Here is a 23,352-nt window from a genome sequence, read left to right as displayed (position 1 = left end):
TGTCCCTGCCGCTTCCGGTTGTCAGTTTCAGCTGTCCGCTGTAGTGGCTGGTATATTGGGTCCAGGTCGATGTGTTTGTTGATGGAGTTTGTGGATGAGTGCCATGCTTCTAGGAATTCCCTGGCTGTTCTCTGTTTGGCTTGCCCTATAATGGTAGTGTTGTCCCAGTCGAATTCATGTTGCTTGTCGTCTGCGTGTGTGGCTACTAAGGATAGCTGGTCGTGTCGGCAGGGACAGGCCACTATAAATGCTGGAGGAAAGATCACAGAAGCGCTTCACAGGAGGCTCCCAAGCACTGAGGATGTCACCTAGACAGGGGACGAAACGTTTGCAACAAAAACTTCCAGCTCGGCGAACAGAACCACAACAATGAGCACCCGAGCTACAAATCTTCACCCAAACTTTATAAAGCAAGTAATTGGAATGTAGAACTTGCTGCTCCAGGCCATGAGCTATTCACTTTGTGGTTGTCATAAAACCGAGTATCTTGGTAGGCCGCTTAAAATTCAATCATGTTGATGTGCTTCTGAAATCATATATAGCCAGACTAGAAGATGGTAGGTGTCCTTCTGTCAAGGATATCAATGAAAAACATATATTTGTTTAAAATCCCAATTATTAAATCCTCAGGCAGCTGAGAAAATTTGGCATGATGGTGAATACCCTTGCCAACTTTTATAGGTGTGCCATCAAGAGTATTCTGTCTAGATGTATCACTACCTGGTATGGCAACTGTACCATTCAAAATTGGAGAGGGTTACAGAGAGTGGTGAACTCGGCCCGGAAAATCACAAAGGCCAACCTCCCATCTACAGAATCCATCTACCAGGCCCGCTGTCAAGGAAAGGCCGCCAGCATTCTCAAAGATCCATCCCACCCTGGCAATGTTTTTCTACAATCTCTACCATCGGGGAGAGGATACAGAAACCTGATCAGCTACACCAGCCGGTTTGAAAACAGTTTTACCCTACTGTTGTTAGAATACTGAATGGACTCCCAAACTCTTAACATTCGCCTGTACCTGTGTTTTTATTTTTGCTGCCATTTACCTGTTATTTACTATCTATGCTACTTAACTCTATGATCTGCCTGTGTTGCTCACAAGACAAAGCTTTTCACTGTGCCTCAGTACACGTGACAATAAATTCAATTCAATTTCACAATCATTATAACTGATATGAATTGTTTGGTTCCAGACTTACTGAAGTAACTGAATTTAAACCCTCCAATTGTTCTGGGGTTTGAACTCACATCATGTAAATATTAATCCCAGTCTCACTGGTCCAGTAGCATAACCACTGCTTTACCACAAAACATAAATGAACACTGAAAACACAAAACCAAAGGAAAATGTTGGACGTCAGAAATAAAAACTAGAAATGGATCAAAGAGTAGTACTTATGGCTGATGATTGTTCACTGTAACTAGATTAGATTGCCTACAGTATGGAAACAGGCCTTTCGGCTCAACAAGTCCACACTGACCCCCGAAGAGTAACCCACCCAGACCCATTCCCCATGTTTACCCCGACAAATATACCTAGTGCTATCGGAAATTTAGCATGGCCAATTCACCTGACCTGCACATTTTTGGATTGTGGGAGGAGATCAGAGCACCTGGAGGAAACCCATGCAGATATGGGGAGAATGTGCAAACTCCTCACAGACAGTCGTCCAAGGCTGGAATCGAACCCGGGTCCCTGGTGCTATGAGGCAGCAGTGCTAACCAGTGAGCCACCATGTTGGATTGGCGGAGGCAGGGGGAGGTGGTGGTGGTGTGGGGCATTTTTCAAATGCCATTAAGCGTTTGTATGCAAGAGGCTTGAGTAATTCAAAAAGCAAATGGTATGTTGGACTTTTCCACACGGGTACATGACTATGGAAGTAAAGATGCCTTGCTGTAATTATATAGAGCACTGGTGAGACTACTGTTGGGGAATTGTTTTGGTTTTAGTCCCTATCAAAGTAATGTATTTTCTGTGGAGAGAGTGCAATGACATTCACCAGAATGAAATCTGGGGTGGTTGGACTATTTTATGAGGAGAGATTGAGGAGACTATTCCTCCAGAGTGACGTCATTGAAACTGAGAGAAACTCTTTCACAGTGTGAGTGGGTCCAAATACATTAATATTTGTCCTGGCTAGTGACTCTAGAATCAAAGAACTAGTCTCAGAATAACATGTCGGTCATTCAGGACTGAGATGAGAAGGAATTCCTTCACTGATAATCTTTGGAATTCTCTACACCAGAGAGCTGTGGAAGTTCAAGACAAGTTCAAGAAAAATTGATAGGTTGCTGAATATTACTGACATTAAGAAATTTGGGGATGATGCAGGAAAGTAGCAAAGAGGTAGGTGATCAGTGGTGGCCCAATTCAAAGATAGAACAGTCTCACTGGGCAGAATGGCCAACTTGTGCTCCCATGTTTCTATGATGGGGTTAACTGAAAAAGGCGGGGGGTTGGAGTGCGCTCATGTTTCACAATGGTTGTGTCCCTATCTTTGAGCCAGGAGATCTGGTTTCAAGTCCTACCTGCTCCAGAGGTATGTAAGAACGTCTTGAAACAGGTTGATTAGAAAATATCTTAAATAAAATGAGGAGACACATGGAGAGCATAAACCTCAACATGGACCCATTGGGCTGAATGGTCCATTTCTGAGCTGACAATAATTTGAGGAGATTTGCTGATTTACAATGAACAAGATGATAGACATTGTTAGTATAGCATTTACTTTGCAGTAATTATTTTCATTCAACAAATTTGTGTGAAATTAATACACTCTTGAATGTTAAGGTTTTTGACTTCTTTTGTTCTGTCACACTAATGACTGTGCTTCTACTGCTTTCATAAGAAGGGAAATCTGTACTAATGACTCTTAACCCTATGAGAGAAAAATCTTCTCATTTGCAATTCAAAACTGTGACTTCTTATTCATAAACTACATGTGTCCTTGTTCCAATCTCCCACACAAGAGGAAACATCCCCTCAGTAGCCACCCCATTGCATGAGAAAGAATTGGAAATCAATGTAGTGGAGGGAGGATGTAGTCAATCTGACAGTGCGTACAGGAAGAGAGTTAGCTTTGAAACAAACTTACCTCTAATGCATTCAGAGCAACCTGTTTAAGCCAATCCTGCTTCCAGCAGGAACTTTACCCACCAATTTGCCAGCTTTAATTAAAAATAGCAGCAAGCTGGTTACGGGGAGCATGTATTTTTTGACTTTGTTATCCCAATCCTACCAAAACCAGACTAGTGAACATTTCCAAATCATCCCCTTAGTACATGTATGGCTTTAAAAATAACTATACAATTATATAAGTTCAACAGTGAGAGAAATGTTAATTCTGATTCAAATGTTTGAAATTAGCTCAAATGTGAAAGGTTTTTCTTCCTCGGAAGCTGCACTGTTCCCAGTTTTGCATCTGGAAATGAGTGAGTTAAATGTGTAGCAACATTGATTTGAGAAATCTGATGAATATTAATGACCTTTTAGAGAATCATGTGGCAGTTGTTGAGGGAGGGAAGATTAAGCAGTTCACATAACAGGGTGTTGGACTTAATTCAGAGTCGATGAAATATGAAGCTGGATAAAGCGCAGCAGGTCAAGCAGCATCAGAACAGCAAGGGAGGTGATGTTTCATGCAGGACCCTTCTGTCAACTCTCCAGCTCCTGTGATCCTCCTTGACCTGCTGTGTTTTTTCCAGCTCCACATTTTATTGACTCTAATTTAGCAGCATCTCCAGTCCTTATTATCTCCAAGTCAGACTTAATTCAGCAATGTAACAGGTAGACAATTTAGCACAGTCTCCATTTATTGAGGCTTTGTTGTCATGTTTAAATTAACTGGCATCATCTTTGTTGTTGGTGAAAGCCAAGTACTAAAACCAGAGGCTGTACTAAAGTTTAAGCACCCGGCATATGGGTACCGATCTATACTTTCAAATAGTTCACTGCACCTTGTGTACCGGCGCTCTTAAAAAGCTGAATAGCACTTTACCCAAAGGCATTGTAAATAGATAAGTCATAAACAGCTTAAAAGCCTGAGCATAGTGCTCCACAGTTTGTTTTATTTTCCTTTCTGGGAATAAAAAAACAACAGTCTCAACATTTAGTTATTTCAATGCAGACCTCAAATTATCAAGAAATCTGAGGTAATGACATGATGGTAATGATTTGTAATTGGTGAACTCAGTGTGAAAACGTAATCCATATTGAGACATTGTTCCACATGCTTATGTTGTGCAAGGCTGGAAGCCAGTGTCAATTTTGTAAAATGTGTAATACAGTACATTATCATCTTGTAGATTTGGATCTTTGAAGTGAACAGCAGGAATGAGTCAAATACCTTCGTATATATTAAGTGCAGGTAACCAGCAGAAATGGGCTTTGTCTGGTATGTCTGGCAATATTTACAAATTTAACAGATAATTATACAAGTATACAAAGATTCAGCAGACAGAATTTTGAGGAAGATACAAATTATCACATTCATCTTTCTGTAACCTCCTTCAGCCTGACAACCCTCTGATAAACTCTAACATTCCAGTATCGGACTCTGCAATGCTGACCTCAGTCAGCCAGATATTAACTGTTTCTGATCCTGGATCCTAAGCTTTGGAAATCCCTTCCTAAACTTTTTTTAAAGAGGGTGTGATGGGCTGAACAAGCCTTTTTCTGCACCATAACAATTCTGGAATTCTATAAATAAAATATTCATTTAGTTCCACAGACGTCGATCATGTATTCTGCATGGGAACAAAATGATAAAAGAGGTCAATACAAGTGTCAAGTAGTGAAGAATTAACTGCACTCACTGGTCTGAATTGCTCATTTTTATCATTTATTTTTCCCTCAGGTTTTTACCAGATATGGGAAGTGCTACATGTTTAACTCAGGAAGTGATGACAAGCCTCTACTGACCACCGTGCAAGGGGGCACTGGCAATGGCCTTGAGATCATGTTGGACATTCAGCAGGATGACTATTTGCCAGTTTGGGGTGAAGCTGGTAAGAACTCTTTCCTCCTATTCTAGCAGAATTGTAGGATTGGGAGGAAAGTTACAGCCAGAAATTATGTAAAATGAGAATTTTATATTTACAGAAGTGTTGAGCATGTCCGTTTATTATTTTTGTTACTTCAATAGTTCCATTTCTCAATCTGTATGAATTCTCAAAACCTATCAGTAAACAAAAATCTGAGTTCATTTATAAATGAACCAAAACTTTCTTTAACATGAAGTAGCGAGTGATACAGCCAAGAAAAAATTAAATTACAAAACACCTCCTCCCACTGTTGTAATCTGTGATTTCAATAGGTTTGTTGCTATTGGTTATTTGCATCCAAGAAAAAAAAAGCTAAGTAGTTCCTCATTTGATTATAGTTGCACTGAACATGTAACATAAAAAAATGGATTTAGCAGACAGAAATTTATCTACACTGTTCTTCCATGACTAATTTCCTAGATATGACATTTTAAGTCTCAACAATTCAAAAACATTATGTTGCGTATCATATTCAATGATTTTTTTTTACACATGATATAAGTGCTGATTTTTTTTAACATTGTGTTAATTTACATTGTGCATTGCTAGAATCAGCAAGTGGAGTTAAAGCAGAAACTATGAGACAAAACATCTGTTCTGTTCCAGATGAGTTGCCTGTTAAGTTCTTCGTGACTGCAGGTTGATAAGTCTGAGACTAATATAAATTGCAGGTGACAATGCAGTTGGCTGGGGTTTTTGTATTTAATGACATGCATCCTTGCCACTGCCAAGGGTTGCTTTTCTTCAGTGCTGATAAATTATCCTTGTTCTAATGTAGGATGGGAAATAGAGTTGTTGGTTGTTTTATTCCACACTCAGGGAGCATGTTGACAAGCAACCTGATCTTGGGTCAAATACTCAGTTTAACCTCGGGCTCCAGGTTTGATTGCTTGCTGTTTTGTAGACCTTTTAATTCAGAGAAAGGGCACTGAGATTGGTCAGAGCTGTCTGTGATGGACAGCTGGAGGTCAGCATTCTCCTCTTATAGATTTATATTAGCCACAGTCAATCTTCAGTGAGCCATCATTCTGTGGATCTCTTCAAGCAACAGTCAGAGTATTTGTTCCTGTTTTAAAGATCAGTTTCAACTTAGCCAGGGAATTCTTGCATGAGTGGCAAAAAATCTGATTTTTAAGGTCCATGATTATCGATAAAAATGCGTTGAGTTTTTGTTATTTTTTTCGAGTCAAGATGTATTAAAGAAAATTAACAATGTATTTTATATGGGTTCAATAGAATCCTTTTAGTGTGAAAGCAGGCCATTCAGCCCATTGAGTCCAAACTCCAAAGACCATTCCACCCAGATCCATCCATATACTTGCATTTCCCATTAGCTAATTCACCTAGTCTTCAGATCCCTAGACACTATGGGCCAAATTAACATGGATAATCCATCTTTGGACAGTGGGAGAAAACCAGAGCAACCCAGAGGAAACTCACACAGACACGGGGCGAATGTGAAACTCTACACAGGCAGTTGCCCAAGGGTGGAATCAAACTAGAGTCCCTGTCGCTGTGAGGCAGCAGTGCTAACCACTGCGCCACTATGCCATGCACATTTGTTGATCCACTTATGTGTACAAAGCCTGCATTTCAATTTGGCAAGAGCATAATGTATTCAAGGAACAGTCAATCTCACGTGTAAATTGACTCCAACATCATATATGTACTAGCTTCAGGAGAGAAGTTTATGGAAACAGTCCAGTGAGTTTTGGGGTGATGATTTATAATATATTATTTAACAATTTGATTCCTATCGTGGAAGTAAATAGGTTTTTGATTTTCAGTTCTGTGAAAGTGACTTTTTTTGAAAAGGGTCAGAAACTCTTTTTTTTTAAAACAGTGTCTCTAAACAGCACTTCCCGAAAATCATGTAACTGAAGCTTAATGGCTGGAAAGTGTACGTGATGTGATGATTGTCAGGATTAAAGTGGTGCTGGAAATGCACAGCACGTCAGGCAGCATCTGAGGAGCAGGAAAATCGACGTTTCAGGCAAGAGCCCTTCCTGATGAAGTGGAATCCCAGGTAGACAGTCAGCTGGAATTGCAACATACTTTTTTCACAATTCCTCTTTAATCACAGGTGAGAAATCCAAGGAGGTAGCCTGGGACAGCCTATCACTGCTGAATGCAGAACCATGGCCAGCAACCAGTGTCAATGTCATTAGCAGAACTTCCAATGCTGAAAATGTGTTGCTGGAAAAGCGCAGCAGGTCAGGCAGCATCCAAGGAGCAGGAGAATCGACATTTCGGGCATGAGCCCTTCTTCAGGAATGAGCCTGAAGAAGGGCTCATGCCCGAAACGTCGATTCTCCTGCTCCTTGGATAATGCCTGACCTGCTGCTCTTTTCCAGCAACACATTTTCAGCTCTGATCTCCAGCATCTTCAGTCCTCACTTTCTCCCAGAACCTCCAATGACCTGGCATGGATTTCAATCCATGGAAAGTATTTTTTGTGTAAAAGTCAATTCTCCATTTTGTTGCAAGTTTGGTCTCAAAAATTTGGCTTTTACATGAGTACATACAGGGCAAAGGTGAGGACTGCAGATGCTGGAAACCAGAGTTTAGGTCAGAGTGGTGCTGGAAAAGTGCAGCAGGTCAGACAGCATCCAAGGAGCAGGAGAATCGACATTTCAGGCAAAAGCCCTTCATCAGGAATGCATGAGTATATTCAGTTTATTCAGTTGTCATTTGAAAGAAATTTGATACATTCCAGGAGCCAGTGTACAAGTTAAAATGATTCTTGTGATTTAATCCCTAAATTCATATCAATGATCTCGGCAGAATCTAGTCAGAAAAGAATGCAATCAGATTGTCAGAGATGGAAAGTTTACTTGCAGCAGTAGCAGGTGGTGCTGAACCAAAAAAAATCTGATGTGAAAGGTGAAAATAGCAGAATAAGCCCCAGTCCTAACAACAATTGGATATTCAATCAGTTTCTTTAGTTTAAAGAGACAATCTAACATAACATTGTTTTGTTTAATACTGAATCCACATGATCATTCCTGTTTTAAAAAAAATGACCCTTATCTCAAACCCTCCTTGAGATATGTTAGTGTGGATTCATGTAGTCTAGTCTTATTATCAGAGTAAATAACTTACTTGTATTTGATTTTTGTCAGCAATTACAAAACCTTCTGTCATATTTTCTTAGATTTAAGTAGCAGTTCTTATTATGGATACACAAAAGAGAATGTGGTTGTAATTTATATAGTTTTTCTGATGCTAACCTACCACATAGGTTAAAAATTAATAGTCAACTGGTTTGGCTGTCTGTAGTATACCTTCCGTAGGAATCACACCCTCAGGTGCTGCTTGAATCTGGAGCTTCTCTTGGAATCTAGATGCTACTCATGTGCCATGGGATCTCCCTGCTTTGATATTATCAGCCCATGAAAGATAGATCATTTCTCCTTGTCTGGAAACAGGGACTAATTTGCATTTCATTATGCTAATTATATATCACAGCATCCCTCAGCATGTTTAGTCTGATTTTTATTCAGATAATGAACTATAACAGTACTATAGTTGTTCAGTACTATTATTATTGCAGTCAATAATCTTCCCCCTATGGTACAGATATAAGTTCATGGTGCCATAATATAAACAAACAATCATGGAATGATATAGCACAGAAGAAGACTATTCAGCTCAACATGCCTGGGCCAGCTCTTTAGGACAACTGCCTATTAAACCCCTTCTGCCATTTTCCATGACCCAGTGTTTTATTTTCAAACATTTATCAAATATTGTCACACCCAAGTCTCAACTGATACTGAGTCCACCAGTCATGCCTTTATTATCTGTTTGAACACAATTTGGGTTGGTCACTGACATTCTAAATTCCATAAACTTGAGGTCATCCAAATCTCTGTGCCTTAATTGGTCCCATTCCTCTATCACTCTGTGATCTTGATTATGAACAGTTGTGAGTTGAACACTCAGCCTTGCAATATCCTGGATCCAGTTATTCCACCTCACTGCCTTCCATCTATTAATGAATTGTTAATCCACACTAATATATTACCACCAAACCCATGCTCTATAACTTCATTTGCTAAATCCACTTGTGTCTGAAAATCCAAATACACCAAATCTGCTGGTTCTCTTTTATCTTGACAATGAGAAGCATCCACAAAACATGGTGAGAGATTTGAGAGCTCTAAGTTGCAGAGAGAGCTGGGTGTTCTTGTGCATGAATCACAGAAGGTTAGTGTGTAGATACGTAAATAATCAGGAAATCTAATAGAATGCAATGGTTTATTATGAGCAGAATGGAATGCAAGAGTAGTGAGATAATGGTTCCGGTCTACAGGGCACTGGGGAGACTATCTAGAATACTGTGTATAGTACTGGTCACTGTACCCACAGAGGGATGTTAATGTGTTGGAAGCAGTTCAGAGATGGTTTACTAGATTAATACCTGAAATGAGCAGATTGCCTTGTGAGGAAAGGTTAGATATGCTAGCTCTATCTTCTGAAGTTTAGAAGAGTCTAAGGTGACTTAAGTGAAGTGTATAAGATCTTGAGGAAACTTGATCAAGTGAATGTTGAAATGATATTTCCCCTTGTGTAAAAATCTAGAACTCAGGGTCCTTGTTTAAAAATCAGGGGGTGCCCATTTAAAGCAGAGATAAGGAAATGGTATTTTTTCTCTCATATGGCTGAGAGTCTTTGGAATTCACATCCTCAAAAGGCAGTGGATGCAAATTCTTTCAATATTTTTAAGGAAGAGGTAGACAGATTCTTGATTACTAAAGGGATGAAAGATTATTTGGGGTATAGGAAATGTAGAATTCAGGTTGAGATAAGCCATGAACTTATTGAATGGTGAAGCTGACACGAAGTGGCCCTACTTCTATTTGTATGTTTGTAAAATCTTTAGTATTGAAAACTAACCTAATTAAAGGAGATCATTCATTCCTTAGCTCAATGGCTGATTTTTGTGAATGGAATTTCCTCCCACTCCTGAGATGCTATGCCTTGACTGTACAGATATTGGCTCAAACATTCTGATGGGATCACAATTGTGGCAACAGCATAGAATGGAGTTCCTTGTCAGCATCATATGGAAATTCTAATGCACGTAACTCCATTGGAGGTTGAAATTTCCGAGGAGCAATTACCCAGCTTCTAGGGTGGCACAGTGGCTCAGGGGTCAGCACTGCTGCCTCACAGCATCAGGGACTCGGGTTTGATTCCAGCCTTGGGCAACTATCCATGTGGAGTTTGCACGTTCTTCCTGTGTCTGCGTGGGTTTCCTCCGGGTGCTCCAGTTTACTCCCACAATTCAAAGCTGTGTAGGCAAGGTGAATTGGCCATGTAAAGTTGCTCATAGTGTTCAGGGATGTGTAGGTTAGATGCATTATTCTGGATTAGTGGTGCTGGAAGAGCACAGCAGTTCAGGCAGCATCCAAGGAGCTTCAAAATCGACGTTTCAGGCAAAAGCCCTTCATCAGGAATCAGAGAGAGGAGGAAAACCTCTTCAAGGCAGGCATCCTTGCAAGAGGATTCACAGTAGGGTTAAAATCAATGAGATAAAAACAATGACTGCAGATGCTCGAAACCAGATTCTGGATTAGTAGTGCTGGAAGAGCACAGCAGTTCAGGCAGCATTTAAGGAGCTTCGAAATCGACGTTTCGGGCAAAAGCCCTTCATTAGATGCATTAGTCAGGGGTAAATACTGGACAATAGGGGAGGTGAATGGGTCTGGGTGGGCTACTCTTTGGAGGGTTAGTGTGGAACTTTTGGACCAAAGGCCCTGTTTCTAAATTATAGGGATTCTACGAACCACCCCCTTCCCCACAAAAAAATGTAGAATCGATTTCAGAGGATCCCAACTCTCTTAAGTTTAATTGTTAGCCAGGAATATTTAGAGCTTTAGACACCTATCCTAACTCCTGGGTAACTATGAAAATGAGCTCCCAAATCAGCATTAACTCCCTTAACTACACCTCCTGACAACCTCTGACCAGAAACCCAAAACCTCAGACTCATGCACAGCACGACTCATCACTAGCACTGCTCCCTCCCCCTGATGCTATTCGAGATTTCCGGATCTGTCTCCACTGCCTCAACATAGAAGGCTCCTTGCTAAGTAATTCAAGGACAGAACCGATCAAAATACAAGTTTCTTTTCTCCAGTCCCATAGAAGGCTGAGGCTTGTCCAGAAATGGACTAAGTGTTAATTTCATTGAGTTTCTTGAAGGGGTTCTTTTTGTAAGATATGGCAAATTCCCTTGAGCAGTCACCCCAAACATGCCTCATTAACTACTTCCTGTGCCCCTATGGTGTCACTCTTGCCCAATGCTGAACTAGTTCTCCCATTCGCTGCAGGCGGAGGTCCTTAGCACTGTTGGGATATTTCCAGGACAAAACAGCATCTTGGCAGCGGCACCATCTTAGAACCCTAGCTGAACGCCTGGTCAAATGTTGGTAGTTCAGAGTCGCCCTTCACCATCATACACATCTTGCAGTAGCACAGCAGGTACAAAACAGACCTTCTTACAGCACTTTTTCCCACCCACCACCTCAATCTACTGCTACAGCTCTCATCCTGACACCAGCCCCCGCTGAGTCTACACTATAGTTCAGTCCACCATCATGATACACACTCACTCCATCAAGGCCACAGTAGCACTAACTGCCTGTAACATGTCCTTCCATGCATTACCGCTCCCCCACCTTGTATATCCAATTTTCCCCCTTTTCCATTCTTGTTCCCTCTGCATTCCAGGTTTCTGCTTCCAATTCCCAGTGTTAGCGCCACCTCTCCCACCTCCTATACCACCTCAGTGATTCCTGCTGGCTTTTGTGATCTTAATTTCACCGGCACCCAAGATTGACTTTGTCCAACCCCCTGCCAGATAGCTCTCTCAAACATCTGACCAGACCCCTGACTGACCTCCATGCAAATTCTTCATTGACAGACTGCAAATCCTTTGGCTGCTGGCAATGGGTCTGAGTATGGCTCACTTCCAGACTGGAGAGAGATGGACCTCCTCACTCTGACCACCACAAGTGGATGTCCAATCATGCCCAAGTTCTTGAAGTGATTGCAGATGTTGCATTTACTGACTGTACCGGGACCTGAAGACTGTCAGCAGCCTGCCATGATGTGATTGAGGATCACTCCCTTCAATTTTGAGACATAGCTATTTGGTTGAAGCACATGCAATGTATTTGCAGCCACATCTACTGATAGATACTGAAGATGTGAGATTAATGGGTCACTTTGGTGTATTGTAAAATTTCCATCCCCTTGACTGTTGACTGCTGACAGCGAGAATAAGTTGCCCGGTTTTGTATCTGCATTGGCTTTTAAGACAAGTTTTGTGAGTCTTTAAAATGTGGCTGAGAGGACTAAGCACAAAAACACACAGCAAGCCAGGGATGCTGTAGAGCATCCAGGTAGGCACAAAGTGAGCGAGCACTAAGAAAGCAAGTATATAGCCCTGAGATGGACCCTGGTCCAGTTCATGAGCTGGGCGCCTCTCCCTTTGCACAGTGTCCCTGCAGCAACCTTCCAATGAGAGGGGCTGCAGTATAGCATTACAGAGGCACTTTGTAAATGGTTTGGAAATGTGCCATGGTGATGCGGAGAGCCTGCAATGTGTTGGATGCCAATGTGACTGGGATTGGGTATGTGTTTACTGCCTACTGAGTGTCCCCGAAACATTGGTTGCCAGGTATTCAAGATGGAGGTTCCTAGGAACAAACAGTTGAGCTGGAGTCAACAGGCACTGGCTGTGACTTGCATGTCAGGAATTCTTGGCATATAACTCATATTAAGAGATAAGATTAAGTAATAATGAGGATGGTAATGACTGATAATCCTTGTCAATCACTATCTCACTGCTCATTAGCGAGAATTTCATCTCAACACCCAGGTATTTTTGGTTTTGATTTCGTGAAGGGCCTAATTGATTATTTCACTCATTTTTCCCAAATTTCTTGCCTTAGCCCATATTGTTGGGGCCTGGAAAGATTTCTCCCAGAGTTTCTGATCCTGATCCTGATCAGAAATCTGAGCTGTGAATATGTCACAATCTTTGTGCGAGGGCAGCAAGTTCTAGCCTCCACGGTACTAACTCAGGCGTCTGAGATAGATCATTTCTAAAAGTGGCAGGAGACGTTTCCTCCGGGAGAGTGCAGACAGCAGAGTTTTGTGAAAATCTGTTTTGATAGACCACATTAGCTGAGTAATTCTGAAAAATTGTCGACAATAAATTCTGCACACCGTCAGATTTTACATTACATGTGTAAATACTCAATCATTTCACACAAGTAAAAGCATGAATTACAACTTAAAATTAATTTGAGTGCATGATGCCAATTTTGAAGGTTAGATCTCTACCTCAGTTGCAAGTTTTATTTTAAGACAATGAGAAATGCTATTATTAAAGATCACCAAAGACGTTTGTGCTCAAATTCATTTGAATTAGATTAGGGATGAAATATTGTGGAATTTGAGGGGGTTTTGTCCCCCAGTGGTAAACTTCTGAGCTCCCACAATGCCTCTTCTCAGGAAGGCCGACTCCATCTTGTTTTACTCAGACACTTAAGAGGCTGACAGCAAACCAAGGATCCCAGGGAAAGAAACTCAGCCTGCCAACTCCTGCTGGCCGCACAGTAGTGGCTCCTGCCCATATCTACTCAAAACCTGGCATTACTGCGAAATCTCAGTCGAAGTGTGTTATGATGGGACAGGGGTGGTTGAAGAATAGGAGGGGGGTGTACATTAGGATGAGGGTCAGAGCAATGACAAGAGGCTGGCTCACAATGGCCTCCTCTTAACATTGGGACCCTCAATGAATTACTGAGAGCCTATGGGTGAGGACGACTCTATCTGAGAGCATGCCCTTACTTGTCATGCTGTCTGCATGGTGAACTACCCCCACCTTGCCTGCTGCTGCATTAATGCCAGCAGTGGTAGAATGAAACCCTTAAATGGGAATTCATTGCCACAACCAGCCACCCACCCAGCTGACAAAACATGCCTCCACCATTAGCTTCAGCCTGGACAGGGGCACTAGATTCTGTTTGAGGTTTCTAATGGAATGCAGTCTCCTTAATGGAGCTTTTCTCTTTCCACCACCATACTAGAAATAAAAGTAACATTTGGGCAAACAGAATTTTGTGGAATTTCCAAAATTGGCAGTTGACTATTATGAATGGCCTATGAAATAAAAAGCAATATATCCATATTTATTAACATTTTTAGTCAGGAACATCAACTGTATCTCACTGGGATATTAAAATCTTTGAGACTTTCTGCCAGATATTATTCCTGCTGTCACAGTTTAATTACATTTGTGGCATCGGGCAATGCTTGCATTGAAAATTTACTATACATGGCACTACTCCTTAGTTTACTTACCTTTACTGGTGCTGAGGCACTAAGTACATACTTACTGGCTACAGTGACTTGGCAATCACCACCAGCACCAAATAGAGCAATATCTGACAACAGCACATTGGCACTTTGTGGCAACATTTGCTTCTCATGGATTGGTCACTTTAGCTGCCAGTGAAAGAGCACTATGTGAAGCTACACTATTCACAACAAATAACTTTCTATGTCTGGCACCTTACATAAATGAACCAATGCCACCAAAACATGTTGCCTTTAATCAATCTCAACATCTTGCTATATCTGCTGTCATTACCTCCAGTTCAGTATTAATCACTGAGAGCCCTATGAGCCTTCTGTTTTAAGTCTTCTGACCTTACTCTTCTGCTCCTGACCCTATTCTCTCACCCTGCTGGCAGCTCTTTCATGCTGATCTAAATTACTGGTCCTCAGGTCCTGCAAGCTGCTGGCAAAAGATCTCTTCAGTGTTCCTGTGCTGACACCATGACTTAAAAGCACCACCTTTGCTGTCTCCTGTTGCACTCTTTCCAACTCTCACATCTCAATCCGTCTGGAGGCAGAACCTCAGTTCTAGCCACCATACCCTCAATCCTGGCCTTATTGAGATATTTAAAATGGAGGGGCAAGTTGGATTTTACACTTTTGTTTCTCACACCAGTCTGGGTGATTGTGATTTTACAGGATTCCCACATGGAAATGAGAGGGACCTGTGTAAAAATTCAGATATCACCAAGCCTTCTGGAAACAGAGCCTGAGCCAAACCCACTAAGGGAGGTTATTAGAAATAAAAGCAGAAAATGTTCCACAATCTGAGCACGTCTGGCAGCATTTGTCAACAAAAAAAGAGCTAATATCTGAAAAAGAGTAATTGGACTATAAACATTAACTCTGTTTTAGTTTGTCATTCAATTCAGGTTTCCGATATCTGCAACATTTTGCTTTTAAGGGAGATGGTTATCTTTTTTTCAGTTTTCTTATTGACCACGTGGGCAGGAATACTTCTTAAGGCCCCATGAAGACACTCTGAGCTTTCCTGTTGTGTTATATCTAACAGACACCTTTTAAAGATATGCTCATGATATCATGATAGCATGTGACCTGTTAGAGATCTCAATTTCCATCTTACTGAGTACCCTTGCAATCATTTCTTCTATAACGCAACGGTCGCGTTCTTGTCTGACTGCACGCTATATAAAAATTGCACAATAAAAATAGCACTTAAAGCATTGGCGATGTAATACACATTTTGCAAGTTCGCATTTTAGAAACAGCATTCCCTATTCATCAAGCTCGTTACAGCCAATTCGTGTTATAGCAGAGCAACCTGTTCTGAGAGAAGTGTGCTACATTTTGTAACCTAATAACTCAGGAGTTCGTCCCAGGCTCCTGTGATTGGAATACAGATATATGTATATAACAAGAGCTGTAATAAAGTCGATCAAAATTTCAATTTTAATGAGACTTGCATCTAGTTCTGATGCTATGGAAGCTAACGTAATTACTGCCTTATCAAACAGAAGTACCTTGCTGAGGTAAAAAAGCCCATCACTGCATCTGTAGAATGGATCACTTGTCAGTGATGGGATCCCCTCTTTGCTTACTGAATGTCAGGGACTAAGTCTCTGGTTGCTGCCTCCTGAGTCGATTGCTTTACCTCTTTGGCAAAACACACCGCTCACGCTAAAGTCTGTCCAGCTGCTAATACACACGCACACTGTAATGGGAAACATTGCACAGATGACAGGATGAACGTGCGAAAAGAGAGATTTAGGGGTATGAAATTACACATGGTGCAACTGAAGGGAACAATAATAGTAACAGATACGTAGAACAAAATGGTGAAAACAAAATCAGAAAAAAAAAACTGAAGCAGAGTATGTCACAAAAGCATTGGTACGGCAAAAGATAGATCAGAGACACACACACACACACACACCACACACACACACATTCTTCGGTGAACCCCTTCAATAAGCAACTCCACATGAGATCCATTGGCAATTTTTCAAATTTTTGCATATTGCACACAATTCCTACAATTGTCACTTACTCCCGTCAATCTCATGATAGCACAAATTGGAGTGTGTTTTGACTCACCTAATATTACTAATTAGCATTGCCCTAACTCCCAAACCCCAGCAAATGCCCAATTGTGTAGTTGAATTCAAAGAAGACTAATGTCATGTTGTCGCTATGTGGGACATTGGTTAGGCCACTTCTGGAATACTGTGTTCAGTCTGGTCTTCCAGCTATAGGAAAGATGTTGTGAAACTGGAAATGGTGCACAGAAGATTTAAAGGATGTTGCCAGGGTTAGAGCTATAGGGAGAGGCTGAATAGGCTGGGGCCTATTTTCCCTGCAATGTCAGAGGCTGAGAGGTGACATTATAGAGGTTTATAAAATCATGAGGGGCATAGATTGGGTGAATAACTAAGATCTTTTTTTTCCAGGGTAATGGAGTCCAAAACTAGAGGGCATAGGTTGAAGGTGAGAAGGGAAAGATTTAAAAGGGACCTGAGGGGCAATTTTTTCACGCAGTGGATGATGCTTGTCTGGAATGAAAAGCCAGATAAAGAAGTGGAGGCTGGTATCACCACAGCATTTGAAAGGTATCTGCATGGGCACATAAATAGCAAGGGTTTAGAGGGATATGGGCCAAATGCTGACAGATGTGACTAGATTAATTTAGGATGTCTGGATGGCATGGGTGAGTTGGGTTGTAGGGTTTGTTTCCTTGCTGGACAACTCCATGATCCTATGACTCTGTAACCTCACCAGAGTGGCCAGTCTCCTGCAACCCATTCTAAGTTGACCAGAGCCCACATATTTTCTCTGGACCATACTAAGGCTTTTGATCATATCATTTATTGCCCATCACATAAAAAGACTGTATTCTCTAACCCACCATGAGCAAAGCTACAGAATATTCTCTTCCTTAGAAAACATACATCTCTCAACTTGCAGCAGTCTAATCACTGGACAAGCAGTTAGGTACAAACGCTTTGAAGGGATTCCTCAACTGAGCATAAACTTCAAACAGGTGCAATTGGTCTTATTGGCATTGTCACCTAAAATATGGTAAAGATTATGCCATGTCTGAAATTTTAACAACGATAAAAAGAATATTACCCTGCAAAACTCAGCCCTAAACTGTCATCCCTGCTTTCTGTACCAACAGTAATCAGTTGGAGGAGCTCTATTTCATGACATGCTCCTTCTAGACCGAAGTGCTTTTGTCAGGTCATTTCAGTGCAGAATGAGTAAAATTCAGTGACTTCATTCAATTATTTACCAAAACAAATGCACATTATGCACCACTTTCTTTGACTATATCAGCCACTTAGGATCTGGTTTTATCAGCATGTACAAAATTAGAAGGAAAACAGCACAGTGAGCAGACAGCGAAGCCACTCTATAAAATTGCTACAAGACACAGAAGCAATCAAGTGCTATGATTTAAAGAAATGAGACTTAAGTGTGTGCTGTGTAAAAGGCATTGATGCACAGGACCAAATGAAGTGCTTGGCATCATGAGCTGTGTTCCTTTCTCTGAGCCAGTCTCCCCAGTCACATTCCAGGCATTAATGGTCATGGAAACTGCATTTGTAACCTGGCCAGCAGGTTGAACATCAACTTGCAAATCCTACTTACACTCACCAGTTGTAAGTGGGAAGAATAGGAAAGATTCCTGGTGAGGCATGTGGTGGAAACCAAGTCGGAACTTGGAACGTCACTGTCAATAGGAATAATGCGTGTTGCCATGGCAATTTGGACTCCCTGAGTGAATTGCAACAGCATATAGAATAGAATGTAACTTGCCTCCTCTCAGAGGCTGTGGAGATGTGTGTATAGAGGTCTGTGGATATAGAATCACTGAATTAGTATAATGCAGAAGGAGGCTATTTGGCATATCATGCCTGCATTAGCTTTCTTATCTAGTCTGGCTTTAATACCTTCGACCATTCTCCTGTCTTTGCCTCATACCCCTGCAAACCATTACTATCCAAAGAACCACCTAATGCCCCTCTTGAAAGCCTCATTGGAACCTACCCTCCCTGCATTTTCAGGAAGTACTTTCCATACCTTAACAACCTGCTGTGTGAAAGAACTTATTATCACATCACCATTATTTCATTTGCACATCATTTTAAATCCATGTCCTTGTGTTTCTTGCTTTTGCAAGCAGGAACGGCTACACCCCATCTACTCTGTCCAGTGGACTCATAATTTTGAAAGCTTCAATCAAATGGCTTTTCATTGTTGACAATAAATACTGAGAATTGAAAAATAAGTCATCATTTTCACAGCTCCCAGGGAATGAAAAACATTCTACTAAATTTCTTGGCAAGTTTCCTTTAATCTCAAAAATATTGTCCTGTCCTAAAAGAGCCCTTCTCTCACTGAAATTGGGTTACTTCTCACTTAAGGGAGAAAGGAGTTAATACTCCAAGGTAATATCTTACAAGAGTTTCGCTGGATGTTGTTTATTAGGATAGACAGCTCAATAAAGGCTGACAGCTTGCATCTGGCTAAATCCTAATAAGTGCAGTGTTCTGCCTAGCACATTATGCCTGAGTCGTCATGGGTCCAAGTGTAGTGGGTTTTGCAAATGTTTTCCTCTGCATGACGCTTGCCACGAAAAGAAATTGCACAAATGTAAAAACGACAATGCTTGTATGTCAAAATGTGTAACAGCGATTGATTCCTGGTGCGTTCTCAGCACTGCCTGCCCAATAGTTATCATGGTTACCTGTGAAGAGAAAATGAATCACACATTATTATATTTGTGGCAGCATCAAATCCTTTAATTGGAAACTGTCGATCCGTCAGTGTGTCTTCCAGCGACTTCATCATCAGATTTTGTTTTATAAAAGTGGCGTGGGTTTGCTGTCAGTTTGCACTCACAAGTTACATTTTGCAGCTAAGATAGCAAACAGCCAACACATCTGGGTGATAAGCACAGAGCCTAAGTTTCATTCTTTTTCTTTGTCCAGAGAGATCTCAGATATTCTCGATGTGGAGGAGCCGGTGTTGAACTGGGGTGGACAACATTAAAAATCACACAGCACTGCGTTATAGTTCAACAGGTTTATTTGGAAGCACTAGCTTTCGGAGTGTTGCTCCTTCACAGGTATCTGAAGGAGCAGTGCTCCGAAAGCTAGTGCTTCCAAATAAATCTGTTGGACTATAACCTGGTGTTGTGTGATTTTGAACACAGTTATTCTTCTCAGCTTCGTAGAAGCAGTATCACCCTCTTTTACTTGTATGGCTGATTTTTTATATTCTTCCCAGATTTTCATGGATTTGAAAGTAAATATAAGGGGTACGGGGAGGACAGGGGAGAAGGATGATCTTGTTCCAAAATCACTTGCATCCGCTGTGGTGGTATTCCAGAAGGAATCCTGTGGTGTCTCTGAAGCTTGACTATTTTATGTGTTACAAGACATTGCCTGATTGATTCATCTTTGATATTGACTGGATGCATATCCGCTTTACATGTGCCATCACTTCTTAGGCAGAAATAGCAGTCAAGCAGTTTGTAATCTGCTGTCTCCTTTCTCCTTAATTTTCAGCTGCAAAGACTATCAGGTATTTGATTTGGCCATGTGTTCAGTGATTTATCAAAGCTTTCCTTGGAAGCTGACATGAAATCAAATGGCTTCTGATTACTTGGATGGAATGGGAAGAGCCACCTATATTGTCCTCTAATAGTTTGCATGTTCCCATTCTGGATATCTGATCACATTTGAATTAATGTCAGTCTCCAAAGGAAGCTTTGGCTATGTCACTGAATATTAGCACCTATCGGAGCTTCACACACATTAGTACAATGCTGCATTGTCAGAGGTGCTAACTTTTGGATGAGCTGTTTAGTCATGTCTGTAACTGCAAGAGAATATTCTTAAAAATGCCTCAGCACTATTTCACAGAAGGACCGAGAGAGATCCATGGTCAATACTTTTAGTCAACCTGTTTAGATATGTTATGACACATCTCTGGAGCAACTAGAAGTCTGGTTCAGAGATTGCAAGTGATCCTTGGTATCCTGACCAATATTGAGACTTTAATGTCGGGTTGGTTAGATCACATTGGCTAATTTGCAGAGTAACATCAGCAGCGCAAGATCAATTCTTGCACCAGCTGAGGTTACCAGGACAGACTTTCCTTCTTAACTTCTCCCTTGCCTGGGGTATAATGACCCTTGGTTTAAACCAACACCAGTCATCCCTATGATCTGATAAGTCTATGGTGACTTTACACTTTTTACTCCTTAATAAATTTCACTGAAACAGAATGATCTGCCTTCATTATCGCATTGTTTATGCGTGCATGTGGTGTGTAAATTGGCTATCATTCTTTTTACGTTCAACAGGGACTGATTCATGAACCACTTCATTGAATATAAAGGGTACTTTGGTACATCCTACATTCATGAAAATTGCTAAATAAATATACGACGCTCTTCCCTTTATATTGTCATGTTTCTATGAAGATATATCAAAATTAGCATTGACTTTAGTGTTGGGAGATTGCATGCACTGAGTACAATCTGGAGAGGGCTGAATTTTATTCGTAGCTTTGCAGTATTTTTTTCCCTGCGTGTTCCTTGTATTTATAGTTATGAATAATTTATTCATTCATCTACTTAATATAGATCATTATTCTACTCTCTCGTTATCTCTCTGCTACCCATTTCATTGGTGTCCACCTATCTGTCCAGTAACGTTTTCTATCTAAACAAATTATAAGGAGACAGTGGAACAAAACAAACAGCACCGAAGCAAGATAATGTATCTGCGAAGCAAACACAAGAATAAAAGGGATCAAATTGATACACCTATTTACAGTCAAAACAGGAGCGAGTGTGCATTATGTGACAGACTTATGGCACACATGATAATATTTTCCTCTGTGTTATGTATTTTTGTATATATTGATGTTGCTATCCGAAGACATAATATATATTCTTCCTGAAAACAGCTGGATGAATTTGGTACAGGCAGGCCAATTTTTTTTATTCTTTATGGTTTTTCATCATCACAAGACCATAAGACACAGAAGCAGAAATTAGGCCCTTCAGCCCATCGAGTCTGCTCCACCATTTAATCATGCCTGATAAGTTTCTCAATCCCATTCTCCCCCGTTCTCCCAATAATCTTTGATTCCCTTAACAATCAAGAATCTATGTCTCTCCATCTTAAACATACTCAATAACCTGACCTCCACAGCCTTCTGTGGCTGTGAAGTCTGTAGATTCACCACTTTCTGGCTGAAGAAGTTTCTCCTTATCTGCATTCTAAAAGGTCTTCCCTTTACTCAAAGGCTGTGCCCTCGGATCCAAGTCTCTCCTGCCAATGGAAACATCTTCCCAATGTCCACTCTGTCCAGACCATTCAGTATTCTGCAAGTTTCAATTAAATCCCCCCTTATCCTTCTAAACTCCATCAGGTATAGACCCGGAGTCCTCAAACGTTCCTCATATGTTAAACTTTTCATTCTTGGGACCATTCTCGTGAACCTCCTCTGAGCCTGCTCCGGCGCCAGTACATCCTTCCTGAGATATGGGGCCCAAAACTGCGCACAATGCTCCAAATGGGGTCTTATACAGCCTCAGAAGTACATTCCATGCTTTTATATTCAAGACCTCTGAAAGTTAATGTCGACATTGCATTTTGCCTTCCTAACTTCTGACTCAAACTGCAAGTTTGTCATGACAGAATCCTGGACTAGAACTCCCAATTCTCTTTGCACTTCAGACTTCTAAATTTTCTCCCCATTTAGAAAATAGTCCATGCCTTTATTCTTCTTACCAAAGTGCATGACCTCACACTTTCCCACATTGTACTCCATCTATGGCTTCTTTGCCCACTCTCCTAAACTGTCCACATCCTTCTGCAGCCTCCCCGCCTGCACAGTACTACCTGTCCAGAGTTTAGATCAGAGTTGTGCTGGAAAAGCACAGCAGGCTGCCTGACCTGCTGTGCTTTTCCAGCACCACTTTGATCTAAACCCAAGTACTACCTGTCCATCCACCATCCATCATCTGCAAAAGTAGCTAGAATGCCCTCAGTTCCATCATCTGGGTCATTAATATATAAAGTGAAAAGTTGTGGTCCCAACACTGAGCCTTGCAGAACACCACTTGTCACCAGCGGCCATTCAGAGGAAGACCTTTTACCCCCCCTCTCTGCTTTCTGCCAGACAGCCAATCTTCTATCCATACTCGCACCTTGCAAGGTGAGAATTTGTTGCCCGTTACTTAAAACAAAAATGAGGAGCTTGTTAGGTAATTTCAGAGCCCACTAAAAGTAAACCATATTACTGTGAGTCTTGAGTCAGACATGTGCAAGACCAGATAAAAAGGACGTTTGCAAAACATTTGAGTTTTCTTTACAAGAATCAACTGTCTGCTGAGAATAATATTCAATTCCAAATTTCCATTAATTGAACTTAAATTCCACTGATGCTACAGTAGAATTTGAACCCATCATAGAGCTTTAGCCTGTCACGGCTCTCGACCGTGAGTACACTGACATTACTGCTGCACCATCATCTCTTCTCTGAAAAGAGTATTGAAGCAACTCAGTGACTTATTCAGTTGGGTAAAAGGATTCATTTAATAATCTGTCAGATCATAGAAAGCACTTATTCTTCCAAGCTTATTCTTCAGTATCTCATGGTAATGGGATTTGATGCTCACAGGTTAAGGATAGAATTCAATGCTGCAGCAGGAATTTTGAAGAGTTGTTGGAATAATCTTTGGAGGAACAAATCCATCTACATTAATAATTATGGAAAAGAGACCTAGCAGATAATGTGTACTGATCCATCTTATTATGATTGATCCCCAGGCACGGTCCCAATTCATTATAATTCTGAAAGATTATACTCCCAGGTGATGAGGGATCAACTGTCTCTCATTCATTTCTC

General features: G+C 41.0%; 1 protein-coding gene across 3 annotated transcripts in view; it reads left to right on the top strand.

Annotated features, from left to right (window-relative positions):
* The window catches only part of LOC122539947 (acid-sensing ion channel 2-like), a 1,269,818-nt gene that overhangs the window by 1,079,919 nt on the left and 166,547 nt on the right, over positions 1-23,352 (top strand). For all 3 annotated transcript variants that reach the window (XR_015752504.1, XM_043675161.2, XM_087977878.1), the window contains one exon: positions 4,860-5,010. Coding sequence is in view for 2 of the 3 variants with exons in the window: in XM_043675161.2 (XP_043531096.1) it covers positions 4,860-5,010 (151 nt within the window). In the remaining variant the exon portion in view is untranslated. The remainder of the gene's footprint in view (positions 1-4,859; positions 5,011-23,352) is intronic.

This window comes from Chiloscyllium plagiosum, unplaced genomic scaffold (assembly GCF_037043375.1).
Source record: "Chiloscyllium plagiosum isolate Xiang-an unplaced genomic scaffold, Cpla_swu_hap1 HiC_scaffold_32, whole genome shotgun sequence".
In the NCBI taxonomy this organism is placed as follows: Eukaryota; Metazoa; Chordata; class Chondrichthyes; order Orectolobiformes; family Hemiscylliidae; genus Chiloscyllium; species Chiloscyllium plagiosum.
Note: the sequence above shows the minus strand (reverse complement) of the source record. Positions and strands in the feature narration are given on the sequence as shown.